At 47.6% G+C, this 17,388-nt stretch overlaps 1 protein-coding gene across 14 annotated transcripts in view; it reads left to right on the top strand.

Annotated features, from left to right (window-relative positions):
• The window catches only part of R3hdm2 (R3H domain containing 2), a 123,117-nt gene that overhangs the window by 96,491 nt on the left and 9,238 nt on the right, over positions 1-17,388 (top strand). For 10 of the 14 annotated variants that reach the window (XM_029482203.2, XM_029482202.2, XM_029482209.2 and 7 more), the window contains 7 exons: positions 2,474-2,655; positions 7,459-7,560; positions 9,923-10,165; positions 10,455-10,581; positions 10,812-10,972; positions 12,290-12,444; positions 14,575-14,675. In XM_029482203.2, the coding sequence (XP_029338063.1) occupies positions 2,474-2,655; positions 7,459-7,560; positions 9,923-10,165; positions 10,455-10,581; positions 10,812-10,972; positions 12,290-12,444; positions 14,575-14,675 (1,071 nt within the window). The remainder of the gene's footprint in view (positions 1-2,473; positions 2,656-7,458; positions 7,561-9,922; positions 10,166-10,454; positions 10,582-10,811; positions 10,973-12,289; positions 12,445-14,574; positions 14,676-17,388) is intronic. The other 4 variants (XM_029482211.2, XM_021175276.3, XM_029482212.2 and 1 more) reach the window with 1 other exon arrangement.

Here is a 17,388-nt window from a genome sequence, read left to right on the forward strand (position 1 = left end):
AGGAGAAACCACACAAACACCAATCTACACATTGCTACAAATACGTAGGTGGTCTAGGTCCAGCTCCTGCATGCTTTCTGGGCCCAGATCAGTTGATCCTGTAGGTCTTCTTGTGGTGTCTTTGACCCCTCTGGCTTGTTCAATTCTATCCTCAACTCTAGAGTCCCCAAGCTCTGCCTGATGTTTGACTATAGGCTTCTGTACTTGTTCCATCTGCTGCTGAATGAAGCCTCTCAGGAGACAGCTGTGCTAGGCTCCCGTCTGCAAGCAGAGTAGAGTGTCATTAATAGTGTCGGGGGTTGGCTCTCTTAAACAGGAAGAGTCTCAAGTCAGGGTATTCATTGGTTGACTATCCCTGCACATCTTGTTAGGCAAGACAAATTTTGGGTTGAAGGTTTTGTGGGTGAATTAATGTCCCCCTCACTCCTCTGGCAGTCCCACCTGGCTCTGGTAGGAATCTCAGCTAGGGTTACCCCTATAGGCTCCCCATACTTCCCTCCCAGAGATGCCCCCCACTGATTTCCATTGTCACTCCCAGCCCTGTCTGCGCTCCCTCCCCATACCTGATTGCCATCCCTGTTCCCCTCCTCATCCCCTCTCCTATTCAGTTCCTTCTCTCCATCCACCTCTCCTGAGTGAGAGTCTTGCATCCTCCCTCGAAGTCTCCTGATTACCTAGTTTCTTTGAGTCTGTGGAATGTAGCATGGTTATCCCGCCCTTTATGGCTAATGTCCACTTATAAGTGAGTACATACCATACATGTCTTTCTGGCTCTGGGTTCGATTCTAAGCAAGCACCCACATGGTGACTCACAAACATCTATAAATCCAGTTCTAGGGAATCAGAAGCTCTCATTTAGTCTCTTTTGGCTCTAGTCACAATGTATGGCACAGATAAATAATGTTCAGGCAAAACAGTCACACATAAAATACAATTACTTACAAAAAATTTTTAAAAAGCTAAGCATGATGGTATGCACTTAACAATCCCAGCACTGGGAAGAGAGAGACAGGGGGCTCTCCAAGGCTCACTGATGAACCAACATAGCTGAGCCAACAAACCCATAAAGCAAGGTGAGTAGTTCCTGAAAAACAGCACCCATTGCTGACCTTGGGGACACATACTCTGGCACGCACATGCGCACACACTCTTGAGTTCATGGTTCTACATCACCGATAAAAACGGCGTGGTGAAAGCCTGGGAAGCTGAGGCTAGCTTTTAAAAACATATCCTTCTCCAGCTCTCCAGCCATTTCTTGAATATGACATTAGCTTTGTCCCCTTTCAATCTGATAAGCTTTTAGTTATCCCTCAAACTCACCTCATCTTCTAACTTCCCTTCCTCTACCCTGGGCAGGGGGTGGGGTGGGGGTGGCTCCTGCTTCCTCAGCTTCTCTCTCAGCCTCTCACTCAGCTTTGGTGATGGCACTGCCAGTTCTCTATCTTACCAGATTTTAGGAGCTAGCCAAGGGCCATACCATAGCTCATTACAGAATCCCTCTTGCATAGTATATAGTTGGTAAAAGGATGTGGTATGCTGAGCCAGAATAAACCCTATTCTCTTTAAATGTGTTGTGTGACTACGCAGATGCCTTAGTGAGCCTGGAAATGGGAAAACCTGCTGGGTAAAGGTGGTGTTTGTGGGGTGGGTGTGGACGCTGGACGATGGAAGTTGTTTTCTTAGCAGCTTTCATAAAGGATGGTGTCACACAAGTGGCGAGGCAGTAAGGAGAATGCAAGGTCCCATAGTGGACAGGAATCTCTGAAGCCCCATGTTTTAAGCCATCCTGTTACGAGACACAGACTGACTTTATACACCGCAGGGGGTGGTGCTTCAGCAGCTTCACATATGTGAGCAGTCATTTGGTTGGTTGGTTTTTGTTTTTATTGTTTTTTGTTTGTTTGTTTTTGAGACAGGGTTTCTCTATATAGCCCTGGCTGTCCTAGAACTTACTATGTAGACCAGGCAGGCCTCTAACTCAATAGAGGTCTGCCTGCCTCTATCTCGTGAACAGATTTCTCAACCTTTCTAATGCTGTGACCCCCTTAATACAGTTCCTCATGTTGTGGTGACCCCCGTCCATAAAATTATTTTTGTTGCTACTTTATAACCATAATTTTGCTAGTTATGAATTGTAGTTTAAATAGCTGATAATGTAGATAGTAACTTCTGTGAAAGGGTCGTTTGATACCCACCCCCAAAAGGGCTTGCGATACACAAGTTGACAACTACTGCTCTAGAACATTTTGTTCAGTTCTCAAACTAGCCATTAACATTCAAGGTGTTTTCTAAGAGGTCAGCAGAAAAGCTGCAATACAGCTCTATCCTTGGGTGGATCTGTGGGCAACTGTGGGGAACTGGGAAAGGAAGTGAACAGAAAGGGCAAAGAAAAGTAAAATCCTGCAGCTGGGCCCTCAGAATTCCATTTGCACGTTATATTTACAACTTGGGGCGGGTCTCCTCTTTGCCTTAGGCATGGCACTAGGTGCCCCAGAAGTGTGCAACCAGGTCACCTCACCCCAGTCTGTCCGGGGCCTTCTTCCTTGTACTGCCCAGCAGCAGCAGCAGCAGCAGCAGCAACAACAACAACAGCTTCCTGCTCTCCCACCCACTCCTCAACACCAGCCACCCTTGAATAATCACATGATTTCACAGGTGAGTTACTGCTCAAGTGTCCAGCACCCTTTGCTCCAAGTCAGTGACACTCAGGCCACCTTGTCACTCGTGGAAGCAGCCTATGCCTGCCTCCATTTCTTATTTGTTCATTGTTGGGAGGGCAGGATAGGGGCAAGTGTTGTGTTTGGCTGAAACATTCCTTTTGTTGTTGTGTTCTGTTGAGACAAGATGTCATGAAGCCTACATTAGCTATAAAGTTTAGGCTGGGGGCAGCCTCAGCTGATGTCCTGATGTCCTCCCCCCACTTCTCAGATGCTGGATTGCAGATGTGCACTGTCACACTCAGCTAACCTGAGAACTCTGTTGTATATTTATTTCTTCCTCTTCTAATGAGACAGGGTCTGTCTGTGTAATCCTGGCTGGCCAGGAACCGAGTCAACCTGCCTTTGTCTTCTAAGTGCTGAGAATTGAAAGGTGTGTGCCTGGCAGTTGACCTCTGGTTATCTGAGAATTTGTGGCTCTTTTACTCCAGGTTGTGTTTCTGCTGCACCCTTTAAAGTCCCCTGTAAATTAACAAAGTCATTCTGCTCACTGTATCTATGATGAAACTTAAAATATCACAGGTCCAGGCCTCCCAAAGGCAGAGACCAGCCAGGTGGTATGGCACATGCTGTAAGTCCAGTCCTGGTGAAGCTGAGGTAGGGACGTAGGCAGGGCTGCAAAGTGAGTCTGAGCTCTGTGAGCTGGAGAGTAAGAGCTTCCTTTAAAGGCAAAATTTGCTGAGCAGTGGTGGCGATTGCCTTTAGTCACAGCACTCAGGACACAGAAGTAGGCAGATCTCTGTGATCAAGGCCAGCGTGGTCTTCAGAGTGAGTTCCAGGACAGCCGGAGCTACACAGAGAGACCTTGGTTGAGGTTGCTGTTAACCAAGGTTTGAGAAATCTTGTGCTTCTGTGCAGACCGTGAAAGCCATCAGCCTGAGTCAGCTTTTCTGTCAATTGAATCTTAATATTCTGAGCAGAGCGCTGTCCTGTAAGCAGAGCTCTTCATGACTAGAGTCCCATGTCTAACCTCATATCCTTTGTAGTCAGAAGCCCTTTCATCTCTACTCTTCGCTCCATCTTTACATCTTTACGTTGTTTTACCTGCCAGGCTGCTTCCCTCCCTGCCCAGTCCAGCATGGCATCTCTAGGGCAGGAACCCTGCCTGCCGACTCTTACTGCAACCTGATATGCCCTGTTTGGTTGATATCCATGGGAGGTCTGCCCTTTTCTGAAGAGAATTGGAAGAGGAATGGATGGGGAGGGGTAGTGGGGAGGTTGGGAGTAGGGACTGGGAGGAGAGGAGGGAGGGGAAACTGCAGATGGGATATAATAATACTAATAATATTTATTATTATTGTTTTGGGTTTTTTTAAAGAACCTGGTCAGTATGAACTGGAAACTCAACTGGGAGGATCCTAGGATGCCCTGTTAGGTCTTGTTCATACTAGCTTAGGTCTCTGCTAAGACGTGCACTTGGGTCCGTTGCTCTGCCTGAGTAGGTAGAATGTTCCTCCTCCAGCTGCCCCGCCCCCAGCCTTCCGTGGTGTTTTATATGTCCACCTCCCTTGCTAAGGTCCCAGCACTCTGTAGTTCTTTTTCTCTGAAATGTGTATATTTTAATAGTCTTGCTCCCACTTTTCCCTCTTAGTCTTCTGTCTTTTCCTTCTGTCTGACATCTACACTTAAAACATAGTAAGAATGGAGAAAGGGTGAAGAGATAGAAGAATGACCATTTGGGACTCATGTTTTGAAGTAAATGGCAAGTGATAGGCTCTAAATTCCAGCTTTCTCCTCCCCCTGCTCCTGGATTCTGCTGTTCAGTGGAAGGACTGTTGGTATGGAGTGTGGTGTTGGGTTAGATGCTATGGATTGGGGATTCAGTGGTTTCTGTTCTCTCAGAAACATACTCTGGAGGTTAATCATAATCACAGACTCCCAAACAGTCTGACCCTGGGGAAGTTCGGGGGTATTTATTTACGGGAGCTGTTAACCTTACCATCATCTAATATTTGTTCCTACCTTGCCTTTTCTTCCCACAACCTCTCCTACTTCAGTTCTTTTCTTCGTCCTTTTGTGGTGTTAACTTCACCCCTAGGCCTCTCCTTCCTCACCTCCATCCCTGCCTTCCTGTTCTCCTTGTCATTTTGTCCTCATGGCTGTCTGCACGGTGAGGCTGTGAAGTTACACAGAAATAATCACTGTTTGGTCCCTCAAGTAATATAGCAGTGTAGAAATGAAGGAAGAGACCAAATCAGTATATGCTACTGTGTTCTAAAGCTTTTAGAAAACTTTGGGAAAGGGATCAAAAGGCATTTGCCCAGTCCCAGGCTTAGAGCTGGCAAAACAAGACCCTCACTCTTCTGGCTGGGACACTTCCTCTCCCTAAGCAGAAATGACCTCCTGCACCAGCCATGCAGGTGACACCAGGGAGTCGGGGGGGGGGGGGGGTGAAGGCTCAGAGGCTGGGTTTTGTTGAGTTGAGTTTAGACTGGAATGAATATTACAAAGGAGCCCTGTTAACTCTGTAGCTATAGTGTCTCTCTACACATCCCAGAGCTATCATGTATCCCAGAATTCACCAGTAGGTGGCAACAGATGTCCTTTTGGTCTCTGAGACCATCCAAGAAAATAATGGTAGAATAACCCAAACCAAACTAAACCAAACCACCATCAACAACAAAATAGCAATGGCAATATTGGAGAGACAGTTCAGTGGGAACGAGCACTAGCTGTTCTTACAGAGAACCCGGATTTGATTCCTTGCACGTACATGGTGGCTCACAACCATCTGTAGTTCTGGTACCACAGGAACAGGTACCCTCCTCTGGTCTCTATAGTCACTAGAGACACAACTGGTACATGTTACCCAGGCAGGCAAACATTCATACACATTTAAAAAGAAGTGAGGGCTGGGCAGTGGAGGCGCACGCAAAGGCAGGTAGATTTCTGAGTTCGAGGCCAGCCTAGTCTACAGAGTGAGTTCCAGGACAGCCAGGGCCACACAGAGAAACCCTGTCTTGGAAAAAAGAAAACAAACAAAGTGAGGTCCTCCTTTACCATGGCCTTTCCTGGTTAAAGGAATCAGAAGAACATCGGCCTCCACCTCCTTCTCCTCACACCCTCCCCAGCCCCACAGAGCATCTTTATTATGTAACTCTGGCTGTCCTGAACTCCTGTGCAGACCAAACTAGCCTCCAACTCAGGCTGCCTCTGGCTCCCAAGTGCTGCAGTTAAGGTGTGTGCCACCATTCCTGGCTCATTCTCCATTTTCAATGCACACGTGTGTGGAAAATGAGCTGGGTTTTTTTTGTTTGTTTGTTTTTTGTTTTATTTTGTTTTGTAATTACTATTGTTATATACTATTCAGTTTAGAACTTTTCACATGTCAAATTCCCTTATTTACTGTTGCACAATTAATCCAAAATACAAAGAATTATGGTCACACATTTCTATAGTGTGGTTTCTGAAGTTTGCAATGAAAACATACTTTATTCACACTTTGAAATAAACATTCCTCATAGAACAATAGTGTAGCATTACAAATTGTTTGCAGTTTAGTGAAAATGAGCTGTTCTGCCACTTCACTGTTCAAAAGGCCTGACCCAGGGTAAGTCCTCCCCCAAGAGGTTTAAGAAAATAGAACCTGCAGCATTTGCAGCTCACGTTGGACAGCTTGAACAGCAGTTACCTTTAGAATGCTGTTGGCTTATAGGATATCTGTGGGGCTGAGCTAACTTTCCAGGCTACAGCAATGTCCCTCTCCAGGACACCTGGGTTTCTCAGTAACTAAACTTTAAAACTCTAGATGTCAAATCCTCTGCCAAGGTCCCCAGTCCGTCCCCTCTGGGTTCCAAGCCATAGCTTTGATTTCGCTATGTGATCCAGGTGGGCCATTTGATTTCTCTGTGGCTTGGGGTTGAACCAGAGCCTTGCAGTGCCAGGCAAGTACTCTGCTCAGCTGCACCCCAGCTCCACCCTCACTCTTACTGCTGTAATTAGAAGTTACCCTATCTCTAGGAATTCTTTACGGCTGTCCTGAAGCAGCGTCTCCATGTTCTTTCCCTCTCCCTCCTGACCACTCTCCTAGCTCACCCTCCTGCACCAGGGGCTCCAGCTGGAGAAGTGATGAAGTGATCCAAAGGACTGGACAGGAAGACGGAAGGAAAATAGTTTGCTGATCTTAGAACACTGTGTGTTCTCAGTAGACAGAGTCTCCTTCCTAAGGCCAGTGAAGGGATTAAGGGATAAAAACCGCGGGCTTCTGGTTGTGCTTTGCTCCGAGTTTGCCCCATTCGCTCACGAGGGCATTTTCGTGTTGCCCTCACAACTTGAAGGAACACAGAAAATTATGACTCAAGAATCCATTGGTGGTTTGTTCCTCTTCCTGCCTGTAGAGGGAGATGTCACTTCCTCAAGGAGAACTAACTGCCCTTGGGTGTACACAGTAGCCCTCAAGTGGGCATTTAGGGGATGTTGGCGGAGCTCCTCAGTGATTGTGTGGTCAGCACAGAATACACCCTGGGAAGGCTGTGCTTGGACTCACGTCTTAGGCCTTGGCCTTGAGAGCCCCGAGATAACTCACAGCTGCAGAGTTTAAGTGGCAAATGGGGCAGGGAGTATACTGGGTCTCTTTTGAGAGAGATGTGGAAGTCACAAGCTATCCCGGGCTTGGCGGGCAGCCTGCTCAACGGCCACATTATTCATAAGGATGTCTTGTATGACTAACGTGTTCCTCCCTTCCCTCCGCCTCCCTTTATGCTTTTCTCTTCCTCTCCACATGCCTCTGTGCTGCCCACAGCCAGTCCCGGCCCTGCAGCCCTCTCCACAGCCGGTTCAGTTTTCTCCAAGCTCCTGTCCCCAGGTCCTTCTGCCAGTCTCTCCGCCCCAGCAGTACAACATGGTATAACGACCATTCGCCATTTTGTCTTGTCCCTGTGTGGCCTGTATCTGTGGGATGTCTGGGTCAGTCTTTGGTGGCCTTGCAAGCATGTGGTGCTTTTGGAAGAGACATAGAAAGCTGTTTCTTGAGGGACCAGCACAGCATGCAAAAGCTATTAGTGAATATAGGACAGGGATGGCGAGCTCCTGTGTGTGCGGAGGAATCTCACTAACCCAGGCCCTCAGCTCTGCTCTCTGTGTCCTTCATGTCGCTTTCTCCCAGTTTATTCTGTACAGAATTTTTCTCTCTGATTTCCTTCATTGCAGACTTCTCAGGTACCAGTTTTAAAATGTTTACATCCTACCTGTCTCACCGTATGTTTATGTTCTCTTCAGATGCATATACATGCTGTGTAGATTGTTTGTAAAGTAACTATAGTGGTGCACGCCTTTAATCTCAGCCCTTAAGAGGATGAGGCAGAAGGTCTGCCCTGAGTGCAAGGCCAGCCTAGGCTACATAGTGAATTACAGTCCAGCCTGGGTGAGAGTCATATCCTGTCTCAAAAATAGCAAAAATAAATTTTAAAAAATTAAAAATAAATTGTTTGCATACTAAATACAAATCCTTTGCAAATCTTATTTCCCTCATAGTTGATTACTTCACGGTGCTGATGAACCCTTCCTTTTTTACTTTATATTAATCACACCTCTCTGCTTTTTCATTAGAATCCCCTTTTTTCTCCTACCTCTTATCTCCATTCTGAAAAGTGCTGGAATATGGACCTCAAATTAATCTGCAGTCTAGTCCTCTTGTCATCTATTCCTGACCATGAAGGTAGCAAAACAGCTCCTGAGAGCAGAGTGGAGCTCAAGGGCCGCATTGTCTTTTGGTTTCTAGTATTTTCTTTTGGAAAAGAACTACTCCGATGTGTGTGTGGTTGTGTGTTTGTGTGTGAATTACTGTTCAGAGCACAGGACTCAGAACAGGAAGCTAAGAAACTAACCTGTCACCACGCGTGAGACACACACCCTCACTCTCTCGTGCTTAGGGAAGGCAGCTGAGAGAAAAGGCAATTACAGCCCAGCCAGCCAGCCTCTCCCTCTAGTTCAACCACTCACCCTGGCCTCCTTTCGGAGGTGAGAATTGGAAGTCGTTTTTTAAAGGGCAGGAGAACTCTAGGCTAGTGTCAAAGAACAAAGGTGGAAATGACCTGGGAAGGGAGTATGGAGACGAGCAGCAGGAGCGAGCCCACAGTTCTTGGCTGTGAGTTACAAGAGCCTTGCTGTCTGTCTGTGGTCTGTGAGGGTGTGTTCTATAAGAACAGGATTTGTGGCAAGGCAGGAGCATGAGGAATACTGGAAATAGAAAGAGTTGTATAGCCGGGCGTGGTGGCGCACGCCTTTAATCCCAGCACTCGGGAGGCAGAGGCAGGCGGATTTCTGAGTTCGAGGCCAGCCTGGTCTACAAAGTGAGCTCCAGGACAGCCAGGGCTATACAGAGAAACCCTGTCTCGTAAAAACCAAAAAAAAAAAAAAAAAAAGAAAGAAAGAGTTGTATACTCTCTAATTCTTGTCTGTCCTATATTCCTTTTTGTAGGTGCCCCTATCTCCTGAGGAATGACTCTAGTAACAGCTTTGATCAGAACAGCCATTGTTAGCATTTCACAGAGAAACTGTTTCTAATAACCACAGTAACTAACAGCTATGGGCAGGGCAGGCATTGTTAACATTTCACAGAGATACTGTTGTTTCTGGGTTTAGGCTTCCCACAGCTATCAGTTTAAAATACCATGTCATAGTCTTGAGGCATGCAATTTCTCAAACCAGACTATCCACAAATGGTATAAGGAATGCTGTAGAACAGTGGTTCTCAACCTGTGGGTTGCAACCCCTTTTGGGGGTGATGTCAAATGACCCTTTCTCAGGGGTTGCCTAAGACCATTGGAAAACTTGCATTGTAATAATATACTTGCATTACAATTCATAACAGTAGTAAATTTTACTTGCAAAATTATGAGGTAGCAATGAAAATAATTTCATAGTTGGGGGTGGTCACTACACCATGACAAAATGTTGTCATTAAAGGGTAGCAGCATTAGGAAAGTTGAGAACCTCTGCTGTAGAGCATTGCTGTTTCTGTCTTTCTGTTCTTGGTTTTGTTTATTAGTATATTTGAGACAAGGCCTATGTAGCCCAGGCTGGCATAGAACTTAATATGTAGCTGAAGCTAATCTTGAACTCATGATCCTCCAACCTCTACTTCCCAAGTGCTGAGATTACAAGCGTGTACCACCCCATCTAGCTCTGTCTGTCTTTCTGTATTGAAGCCAAATGCATGAGGTTTAACACAGCCTTGGTCCTTAAGTCCCCTACTCTCTCAACAGGCAGAAGACCTCAGCAACCCCTTTGGACAAATGAGCCTTAGCCGCCAAGGTTCTACTGAAGCAGCTGACCCCTCCTCGGCTTTGTTCCAGCCCCCACTTATCTCCCAGCATCCTCAGCAAGCTAGTTTCATCATGGCTTCTGCAGGACAGCCCCTTCCCACTTCCAACTATTCCACTTCTAGCCATGCTCCACCTACCCAGCAAGTCCTGCCACCCCAAAGCTACATGCAGCCCCCTCAACAGGTAAACAGCCCTCCCCCCAGCTGTTAGTTAGTGCATCAGTTGTCCCACATCTCAGCCCTTTCTTGCTCTGGTCTAGACAAAAGCATGCTGCCCTCGTTGTCTGCTCTGCACAGTCTCCTTTCTGCACAGCAGTGCTGTTTTATTTCAGACCTGTACAGTCACCCTATACTTGTGAACCCAAACTATCTCCATTTACAAGTTTCTGATTATCAGCCCTTGAGGCATTTAGTAAATTTGGAAGTGTTGCAGCTGGATTAGAGAGACCTCTTACATCTGTTTCCTCTCAAAGATCCAGGTTTCTTACTACCCTCCTGGACAGTATCCTAATTCCAACCAGCAATATCGACCTCTGTCTCACCCGGTGGCCTATAGCCCCCAGCGTGGTCAACAGCTGCCTCAAGCATCCCAGCAGCCTGGTAAGGAGGGTGCTGTTGTAAGACAGCAGTGCCCAAGGGGGACAGGCCTGGGGAGAGAGGCTTCCTATCTGCAGAGTTAAAGGGGAGGCAGGGAGTAGAACTATTAACTTTCTAAGAAGGGGCCGGAATCTATGGGGGAGAGTAGGGGTGGAGAAGGAATGGCAGTGAGAGCTGTGGGTTGGCCACCTATACATTCACGCTGATGTCTTCTGTGCCTTGACCGTCCTTAGGCTTACAGCCCATGATGTCTAACCAGCAGCAGACGGCTTACCAAGGCATGCTTGGGGTCCAGCAGCCTCAGAACCAGGGCCTACTCAGCAACCAGAGGAGCAGCATGGGAGGCCAGATGCAAGGCCTGGTGGTCCAGTACACTCCACTGCCTTCTTACCAAGTGGGTGCATTCTGTGTTTGCAAAGATCACTGAGTCCTTGTGAAGCCGAAAGGACAGGCTCCCCCTGTCATGCAGACTTAAGACTCCAGTACTGAGATGTCATCTATTTCCCTTCTCAAAGCAAGCCCAGAGATCTGGAAGGATTTAAATTGTGGTTTTTATGCAGTCATATAAGTGACTGTGTGCTCAGGAAACAGTTGAGAGGAAGTCAGAGCTCCTTCATTGTGTCTGATATCTCAGGGTGGTGTTTAGGGGGAGAGATTGGGGTGGCTTTGTGAATGTTTGCTTTGGCAGATGAGGTCTGCTGGAGGGGACTCCTGAGCCGAGTGCTGGCCCCGTGATGAGCCGTGTGCTGGCCCAGTGATGAGCAGTGTGCTGGCCCAGTGATGAGCAGTGTGCTGGCCCAGTGATGAGCAGTGTGCTGGCCCAGTGATGAGCAGTGTGCTGGCCCCGTGATGAGCCGTGTGCTGGCCCAGTGATGAGCAGTGTGCTGGCCCAGTGATGAGCAGTGTGCTGGCCCCGTGATGAGCCGTGTGCTGGCCCAGTGATGAGCCGTGTGCTGGCCCCGTGATGAGCAGTGTGCTGGCCCCGTGATGAGCAGTGTGCTGGCCCAGTGATGAGCAGTGTGCTGGCCCAGTGATGAGCAGTGTGCTGGCCCCGTGATGAGCCGTGTGCTGGCCCAGTGATGAGCCGTGTGCTGGCCCCGTGATGAGCCGTGTGCTGGCCCAGTAATGAGCCGTGTGCTGGCCCCGTGATGAGCCGTGTGCTGGCCCCGTGATGAGCCGTGTGCTGGCCCCGTGATGAGCCGTGTGCTGGCCCAGTGATGAGCTGTGTGCTGGCCCAGTGATGAGCAGTGTGCTGGCCCCGTGATGAGCCGTGTGCTGGCCCAGTGATGAGCCGTGTGCTGGCCCCGTGATGAGCCGTGTGCTGGCCCCGTGATGAGCCGTGTGCTGGCCCAGTGATGAGCTGTGTGCTGGCCCAGTGATGAGCAGTGTGCTGGCCCCGTGATGAGCCGTGTGCTGGCCCCGTGATGAGCCGTGTGCTGGCCCAGTGATGAGCCGTGTGCTGGCCCCGTGATGAGCCGTGTGCTGGCCCCGTGATGAGCCGTGTGCTGGCCCAGTGATGAGCTGTGTGCTGGCCCAGTGATGAGCAGTGTGCTGGCCCCGTGATGAGCCGTGTGCTGGCCCCGTGATGAGCCGTGTGCTGGCCCAGTGATGAGCCGTGTGCTGGCCCCGTGATGAGCCGTGTGCTGGCCCCGTGATGAGCACCCGTGGGCGAGCTCGGTGAGATGACCCTGATCATGCTTTTCTCCACCAGGTCCCTGTGGGCAGTGACTCACAAAACGTGGTCCAGCCGCCCTTCCAGCAGCCCATGCTGGTTCCTGCCAGCCAGTCTGTGCAAGGAGGCCTCCCAACAGGAGGTGTGCCTGTGTACTACAGCATGATCCCACCAGCTCAGCAGAATGGTACGAGGTGAGGACTGCTGGAGAGCCGGGGCGCATTTCCCATTGACCTTTAGCAGTCACCATGCCATCCGTTCGTCTCCACTGGTCTAAGAAACCCAGTGTTAACCTCAGCCAGTCTCCTGGACAGTGCATACATACAATCCCAGCAGCACTTGAGAGGCTAAGACATGAGGGTCACAACTCTAAGACCAGCCTGGACTGCCTGGTGAAACCCAGTCTCAAAAGTGTGTGTGTAGGGGTCAGTCTCTTTCCCCTCACTGATTGGATATTTACATAGAGCTTTGCAGCAAGAACTGCCTGCTTCTAAGACACCGGTTAGAATGACCCCAGTATTTGTTAGTTAGCCAGACTCAGTACTGCAAGATAGGGACTGATCATCAATAAAACAACAAATTTTACAATATACTTATATAGTCTTACTGTAGAGAGAATGAAGATAGGTCATGGCTAATAAGATCATTGGAGTAGAAGAGACATCTTGGAAATAACCTAGTATACTACTCTAGTTTTGTTTTTGTTTCTTTTTTTTGGTTTGGTTTGGTTTGGTTTTTTTTTTTTTTTTTTTTGGAGTTGTTTCTGTTTCTCTGTGAGACTCTTTGGTTCTACTACACAAGCTAGGCTGACCCTGAACTGCATCCTTCTACCTCAGCCTCTTGAGTGCTACTGAGATTATAGTGTGTAGCACCATGACTGTTTTCTTTGTTTTGTTTTGTTTTTCTTGATTTATTTTTAGAAACAGGGTCTTTGCTCAGGCTGGCCTCAAGCTCATGGCCCCTGGTTTATGGTTGCATAAGTCACCATGCCCTGGCATTTGCATACTCACACTTGTGCCGTCTCTCTGTCTGTCTCTCTCTGTCTCTGTCTTTGTCTGTCTCTCTTGTGTGTGTGTGTGTGTGTGTATGTTCATTCATGTGAGTATTTGCCATGGTGGGGTGGTATACTCAAAAGGCAGAAGTGAATGTTGGGCCCTAGAGAACTAGAGTTACAGGTGGTGAGCTGCCTCAAATGGAGCTGAGAGTTGACCTTTGCTCTTTTGCTCTTCTGAAAGACCAAAGAGTGTTTTTTGGTTTTTCGAGACAGGGTTTCTCTGTGTAGCCCTGGCTGTCATGGAACTCACTTTGTAGACCAGACTGGCCTCGAACTCAGAAATCCGCCTGCCTCTGCCTCCTGAGTGCTGGGATTACAGGCATTTACAACCACACCCACTTTTTTTTTTTTTTTTAAGATTTATTTTATGTATGTGAGTACACTGTAGCTGTATAGATGGTTGTGGGCCTTCATGTGGTTGTTGGGAATTGAACTTAGGACCTCTGCTAGCTTTGGCCCAAAGATTTATTTATTATTATAAATAAGTACACTGTAGCTGTCTTCAGACACACCAGAAGAGGGCATTGGATCCCGTTATAGATGGTCGTGAGCTACCATGTGGTTGCTGGGATTTGAACTCAGGACCTTCGGAAGAGCAGTCAGTGCTCTTTAACCTCTCAGCCATCTCTCCAGCCCCCCACTTTTTTTTTTAAGTGAAGAAATCCAAGCTAGGAATCTTAACAAACCTACACAAAGTCACAGAGCTAGATAGAAGTGCACCTGAACTACAGTTAATGTAGGTCTATTGCATCTCTGTGTGTGCATCTCCAGTGTCATCTGTCTACTTGTGTGTGTATCCATGTTGTTTTGAATGTTGCAGTGTTTTTCTCCTGTCTGTCTTGAGGGCATCCCCAGTGCTGACCACTGTGAATGCACCCTCAGTCATTCACCCTTTAGTTCCTTCTACTCCTTCCTTCTAGCACTGTGGTTTGGCCCTGACTTGATTTAGTACTTCTTTGTTTTTAAAACATCTGTGTATGTACACACATATGTATTTTTGGTGTTCCACATTGTTAGGAAGAGCAAGTGCTGCTAACATTCCATATTTAGTGCAGATTAGCAGCTTCCTAATTGAAAGATGATCAAGTACAAATATATATAATTAAGTTTCAACTGATGAGTGATTTTAGAAATTGCCTGGTAAATTGGTCTGGGAATGGCTTGTGGCTGCCTTTGCTCCCCATGGGGAGGCCGGGGCAGCAGCAGCTGTCTGTCAGGAGCTGTGTTCCCCTCCATCCATTACATGCCTCTCTTCTCCCTCCCTTCCCAGCCCTTCTGTGGGCTTTCTGCAGCCTCCTGGCTCTGAGCAGTACCAGATGCCTCAGTCTCCCTCTCCCTGCAGCCCACCGCAGATGTCACAGCAGTACTCAGGTAGGAGCACAAAGAACCTGGGGGGGCAGGGGCGGGGTGGGCAGGGGCAGGGCTACTGCAGAAGACCCCAAAGGCGGGCTGTGACCTCATCACAGAGGCCCAAGTCTTGACTACACAGTGGGTCAAGGCACACCTTGATCCTGCCATTCAGAAGGTAGAGACAGGACGGCCGTGGTTCCTTGTGCCTTTGCTGATGTGTATGTGCATATACTCACTGTCAGGAAAACCTCTGTCTCTTTAGACAGGTTGTCTCTTTCTCTTGGGAATGTAAAAACAAAGCTGAGAAACGTTTTTTAAAACATAGTAGATCGGTTCAACAGATTTTAGTGAGTGCTCACATGCACTGTGGTGTCTTTATTCTGACTACAATGTATAACAAAATTTAAGACCCGAGAGTGAATTTGTACTGGAGATTACCATGGTCCCAGGTCTGGAACTTCGGGCTTTGACTTTGTGCACCCTGTAAGCCACATCGTCAGTCACAGGTCTTCAGGAGACTCCAAGTTCTATCCCTTTCTGTTCAGGAAGGAAATGGCTTTATGTTAAACAGCTATAGGACTATTCAAAAGAGCAGGCTATACCATGTGAATACATATGGCATGTGGTCCCTAAGCTGTCTGCCCCCAGTACACCAAGGGCAGTCGCCCTTGTCTGTTTCTCTCTCAGCACTCCTACACAGCCACACAGCATAGTTAAAGAAACTTAAGGACTTTGGAGAAGAAATCTAAATTCATCCTCGGGGCATCCCCATTCCGCTCTGTTGGATGTAGGGGTGTGGATAGATCTCCTCCTCTTTTAGTGACGGAGCCATTGGCTGGTTTTCCCATTTAGAATGAAATGCTTTCACCTAAGATGTTTTGTGCTTTGCTGTTAGATGCTTTGGGGCAATTACAGAATTAATCTTGCTCATAAGATCTATTTCACCTTTAAGGTGAAATGACCTCTTTCTGGTTTCATCTAGGCCTAATAGAGATCTCTCACAAGCTAAGGTTTTAAATCCATCCACCCTTTTATTACATGAGTGAGCTCTCTAACTGCCTCTTCTGTCTACCAAGGGCACTTGGCCTTGAATGTCCCAGTGGAATATGGAAATTGTAGAAACCAGCTCCCGAACTTGCTGTATACTCTGCTGGTGCTTGGCACCACATGCATTTTCTTTGCTGTTACAATCAGTGTGTGCATGTGCATGCCTGTAAGGATGTGTGGGTGTTGACCTCCTTTGTGATACTTCAGTATCTTTTTGGTCTCTGGTATCTGTTGTTCAATATATAAAAGGTCTTGGGTCAAAAGCAAAGCCATAGGAAATAATTATGTATCGCTTACTTGGTCTAGTGCTAAGCCAGCTAAAACATGTTTCGTTCTGGAGACGAGTAGCACTGGAGACCTAGGCTCAGCATGAAAGAAGGAAGTAGTCTAGACTTCCCAGACCAAGGAAACATCTCCATCCTCTGTCCTCCTGCTTAGGAATTTACCCCAGTTACATCTCCTTTCTTCCCTAAACTGACCCCACAACATCTGACAGTCTTGTGCCTTCCCTCAGTCCTACACATCCTAACGTACGACATGATGCTCACACAACCACTGATGTTTAAATGGTTACTGTCTGCTCACAGGAATTAAAGACATTTTTAAAAAGAAACACCTTCCTTTCCAGTTTTCTGTTAACTCGGAAGATAGATGGCAGGGATGGCCTACAGAGGCCACCCTCACCTTCAGAGGACAGTCACTCCACTCTCCTCTCATGGAGCAACATGGTCACTTTTCCAAAAATAAAGGCAGGGATTAGGATTGGCTGTTCCTGGAACAACCGTTGTGGTTTATTAATACCTTTTTGGAGTTGCCCAGTTCGTCTGAGCCTTTATTCTGCAACTGCAATGCTACATATAACTTTAACTCCAGGGAATACTTTGTGTCCACTAAAATGGTGGCTTACAGGTCTCCTGAGGTTCATATGAGACTCACACAGACATGAAATGACAGTGACACCTATACATAGACCTGAGCAGCACAGCCGTGTAGACACGGCGCTGTACAGAGCAAGCCTCTCACACACTCACTGCCTCAGCTTTGAGGGTTTCTGAGACAGAATATTCTCCTCTGCTTCAGGAAGGTCTTCCTCTCCCTTCCAAAACAGGGGAGGGGCTGGGGAGCTAAGTACTGATTCTGTCCTGTCATTTTGGCTTCGTTTCTTTTTCATAGATTTGGTCCCTGCTGGTGAGGAAGAATCCCTATCAGTTTTCAGTTTTCTTTCTCAATGATCTTAAAAAAAATCTAAACAAATGAAACCAATTCTGCCAGACATAAATGTCGTCTGCTTGTATTTATGTGGTTTGCTCTGCCCAATCGACCTTTCTGCCCAGGTTTAATGATGCCACTTAAAAAGCCATTCACACGTCCCCTCTCATTTCTTAGCTCTCAAGCTGAAATTGATTTCCTTACGCAGCCCCCTTCTCCTCCTTCCCACTGCTCTCGGCCCAGGCTCCTTCCCCAGCCTGACAAGAAGGAAGCACTATCCCTGGGCAGTGGATTTTTTTTAATTGCCATGTCCATTAAGAAGTAGGGACAGTTCAGCTGTTAACAGACACCACCTGCTTTTGGCTTGAGGAAGAGAAGCATAAAATCAGCTCATCAGTTGAGTGGTGTCTGTGTCCTCGGTTGAGTGAAGGAACAACGCTCCAGGCCGTCGGGGGAGGACTGAGTGTGGGGAGGAGTT

This window comes from Mus caroli, unplaced genomic scaffold (genome assembly GCF_978045245.1).
Source record: "Mus caroli unplaced genomic scaffold, Mus_caroli_1 scaffold_9, whole genome shotgun sequence".
Taxonomy (NCBI): Eukaryota; Metazoa; Chordata; class Mammalia; order Rodentia; family Muridae; genus Mus; species Mus caroli.